General features: G+C 52.0%; 1 protein-coding gene across 2 annotated transcripts in view; it reads left to right on the plus strand.

Moving 5' to 3' along the window:
• The first annotated feature begins 6 nt into the window (after nt 1-6).
• PDHB (pyruvate dehydrogenase (lipoamide) beta) overlaps nt 7-4,039 on the plus strand; it is a 6,242-nt gene continuing 2,209 nt past the window's right edge. The window contains exons 1-7 of one of the 2 annotated variants that reach the window (XM_019536760.1): nt 7-110; nt 183-290; nt 361-423; nt 512-547; nt 818-1,103; nt 2,015-2,125; nt 2,828-2,919. In XM_019536760.1, coding sequence (XP_019392305.1) covers nt 12-110; nt 183-290; nt 361-423; nt 512-547; nt 818-1,103; nt 2,015-2,125; nt 2,828-2,919 — 795 coding nt within the window. In that variant the 5' untranslated portion in view covers nt 7-11. The remainder of the gene's footprint in view (nt 111-182; nt 291-360; nt 424-511; nt 548-817; nt 1,104-2,014; nt 2,126-2,827; nt 2,920-4,039) is intronic. The other variant, XM_019536761.1, reaches the window with a different exon arrangement.

Genomic DNA, 4,039 nt, shown 5'->3' on the forward strand with positions numbered 1-4,039 from the left:
GCACATCCAAGATGGCGGCGGCACTGAGGGTGCTATCGCGGGCGGGGCTGCACCGCTCGCCGGGCCCGCTGCGCCGGGGGTTCCGCGCCTCGCCGCCCGCCGCCGTGCAGGTACCGGGGCCGGAGCCAGGGCTGGGGCCGGGGGAGCTGGCGGGCCCGGTGTGAGCGCGCTGTGCGCCGCAGGTGACGGTCCGCGACGCGCTGAACCAGGCGCTGGACGAGGAGCTAGAGCGCGACGAGCGCGTCTTCCTGCTGGGCGAGGAGGTAGCGCAGTACGACGGCGCCTACAAGGTGAGTGGGGCCGGGCCGGGCGCGGGGCGGGAGGCCGCGGGCCCGCCTCACGCTCTGCCTGCGCCTGCAGATCAGCCGCGGCCTGTGGAAGAAGTACGGCGACAAACGTATCATCGACACCCCCATCTCCGAGGTACCCCCGTGCAGCCCCCTCCCCCCGACAACCCTGCCCTCTGCCTGCCTGGCGCTGTGCTCACCCTGCTGTCTTCCCTCCCTTGTAGATGGGCTTCACCGGCATCGCTGTGGGAGCCGCCATGGTAGGTGGCCCAGTGCCGCACGCATGGGCGAGGAGCTCGTTTGGAAACGGGCCGGGGGGCTGCACCACCTGGGCCCCGTGGGACGTGCCTGCTCGGTGCACTGTGGTGCTGTAGCCCCAAAGGGGGAGTGGGGTTAACTCCCGTTAGGGCATCGGGTGCTGCGGTCGTAGGACGCCAGGAGGCTGGACCCAGGAACTGGCCGTCGTTACGTGCCGATCCTAGGCCATGAGCTGGGAGGTTTCGTGACTCACCTGCGTCCTCGTTTAACAGGCTGGGCTGAGGCCAATTTGTGAATTCATGACCTTCAACTTCTCCATGCAAGCAATCGACCAGGTGATCAACTCTGCGGCTAAGACGTATTACATGTCTTCCGGCATGGTCTCGGTCCCAGTGGTCTTCAGGGGCCCCAACGGCACCTCAGCTGGAGTCGGCGCACAGCATTCACAGTGCTTTGCCGCTTGGTACGGGCACTGCCCTGGACTGAAGGTGGTCAGCCCTTGGAGCTCCGAAGATGCAAGAGGTCTCCTTAAGTCGGCCATCCGGGATGACAATCCAGGTAATTACCAGCAGAAAGTCCTGCTGTACTCAGATAACTAGTCTGTGTGTGTGTGATGCTGAGGCTACGTGCCCTCTGCTTCCCTTCTCTACCCTGACCCCGTGAAGAACGTGCTTAAAGCATGTGACTCAAATCATGAAGCTAATCCTGGAGACCTTTTCTCCTGACTGCGGCCTCTTCTTCAAAACCAAAGTTAAACTAGAACAGCATTTCCCAACCTTTTTCTCCCCATGACACTTACCTAAATAAAAAAGCATCACGGCACACAGGGCAAGGAGCAGGGGGGGGGGGTGCACGGCCAGCCGAACACTGACAGGGAGGGGTCAGCAGTGTGACAGCAGTGTGTTGGGCTGGAGTCATGCTCCTCATCTGTCTGCGTCCGCCCACAGCAGCAGCAGGCAGGGGGCTTGGCTCCAGCCCAGCATGCTGCAGCATCGGTTGGGAAACGCTGAACTAGAATATGGGCAACAGACGATCAGCTTGTACATTGCTGTCCTAAGAAAAGGATGACAAGCATAGCAGTGTCTCTTTAGACCCACTCCTGTAGACATCACTTGTGTGTCTGTGGAACAAATGTGGAAGTAGTCTTGGAGCAAGTTCTGCATTTCTGATTACCTCCCAAATGTTGCATCTCCAAATGCTTAGTGTAAAATCACCCTCAGGATATGGGATCAGTCAGTCAAAGAAGCCATTTCAAAATTGTGCAATGCTACTAGTTAGTAGCTACTTAAGTGAAGCTTCAAGTCCTTTGGGCTTGTCTAAGCGTGCTGCTGCATTATACTTGTCCTCCAGTAATTGAGCCAAAAGGAAGAGTCCACCATCGTGGGCCCTGACAGTCTTGGAAAATGTTGTATGGCACCTGGATTGGGGACCTCCAAACTAACCCAAATGACCACTCTAATGATCTTTAGTTGTGATGCTGGAACATGAACTGATGTATGGAGTTCCCTTTGAGATGTCAGAGGAGACTCAATCAAAGGACTTCTTGGTTCCCATTGGCAAAGCCAAAATAGAGAGGCCAGGTAAGTTCAGAATACCACTGTTCTGTATATTCCCACTTATAAAAGTTCTCTTTCCTTGCTAGACCAATTGAACTGTTTTCCATTATAAAGTTCTTCCTTCTTGCAAAACATGGAACTATTCAAAAGGACACTACACTAAGACTTCCGGTCATTTGGATTTTACCAGCTATTTGTTTTTTAGCACTTATTACTCACAGACAAAGTAATTTAGGGTAGGGCCATCTTGACCCAAAATTAAAATACTTTCTAATGGCCAGCTAGGCGTGGTGCAGGTGTCAGGTGTATGGACTGTCTGAAATGAATGAAAAGAAAACAACACCCATCAGCTAGAGTTTAGAGCCTTTGCTCAGCATATCAAGACAGTTCACTAATGTGCAGCATTTCAAACCTGTTGTCAGTTGTGTATAACTTCAGTGTAGAAGCATGCAAGCAACTTGTTACTCATGGCGTAGTAAGTTGATCCCATCCATTCTGCCAATATGCAGAGCACAAGAATGACGCTCTTAAGTAGTCAAACTCAGGAAGAGTTCCAGTAACAGACTTCTCAGGCTAGTCCTGACAATGCAAGTCAGATGCCGAGTACACTAGACTTGACCTAGGTCAATAAGGGGAGGTCTTACACTTACCTTTTCCGAGATGTTTAGTGTTGAGCTGCTTGACGGGAAGATCTGTCTTGATCCACCACCAGCTTCTGTGTTTCAGGAACGCACATTACATTAGTGTCACACTCGAGGCCTGTTGGACACTGTCTGGAAGCAGCTGCTGTCCTTGCCAAAGAAGGGGTGGAGTGTGAGGTATGTCCCACTCACTCAGTGGTATTTCAGGCCAGGATGAAAAAATCTTTCGTTTAAATTGGATTCATTCTCAACTGCTTTGATTACTGAGCTAAAAAGGGGATTTGGCTATGCTTGTGCTGTGCCAGCAAAGTGGAAGTTTGCATTTGAGATTTCAAAACAGCACGTCACACTTAGTGGGATTCCACACTGTTTTACTGATGCAGTTCCAAAGGTGCCACGAACACTAAATTCATAGCTTAAAATCCGTGTTCAATACATTTGAGCCCTTAATTTTTGTTATCTACTGAGCCTTTAGCACTGGCTCCAAAGCTAGATGTATACATTGCTTGTGTGAGCACACTTATGTTCCCCTTGCTTGCTGTCTGTGGGTAACTAAGGGTCTTGTTTACTGTGCAGGGAAGCTTCATGGAAAAACATGCAAGTGTGCAAGTAGCCTTGCACTCCCCTATAAAATCAAGGGCAGTGAGGTGAGCCAGGGTAAGACAGTTTGCTACAAATAGTGTGGCTACAAGTAACTACCGGGTTGATGCCACTAGAGGCATCCCCTCTGGAGACAAGGTGAAGAGTGCATCCTACAACTGTGGAGGTAGCTGAAGTAAATACAGCAGAGTAGAAGGCATAGGAGAGATCTAATGTGTTGTCTTTCATGAGACTCCTGGTTCTGGGGGAAGAGGGTAAGACTGCCTAAAATGAACGTGGTTCCAGTCTTCAAAAAGGGGAGGAAGGAGGACCCAGGAAACTATAGGCCAGTCAGTCTTACCTCGATCCTAGGCAAGCTGTTTGAGAAAATTATGCTGGCACACATCCATGAGGGGCCGGCAGGGGACTGCAGGCTTAGGGGCAACCAACACGGGTTCATCAGTGGCAGGTCCTGTCAGACCAACCTGGTTGCCTTCTATGATCAGATTACCAGATCATTAGATACAGTGGACATAGTCTTCCTGGACTTCTGGAAGGCATTCGACACTGTCTCTCACCCTGTTCTCATTAAGAAACTGGGGATGTGTGGAGTTGATGCCCACATAGTCAAATGGGTCGCCAACTTGCCAGAGGGCCGCACCCAGAGGGTGGTAGTGGATGGGTCCTTCTCAACCTGGAAGGACGTGGGCAGTGGGGT

The sequence above is a fragment of the Crocodylus porosus genome, unplaced genomic scaffold (assembly GCF_001723895.1).
Source record: "Crocodylus porosus isolate Cpor-Errol unplaced genomic scaffold, CroPor_comp1, whole genome shotgun sequence".
Taxonomy (NCBI): Eukaryota; Metazoa; Chordata; order Crocodylia; family Crocodylidae; genus Crocodylus; species Crocodylus porosus.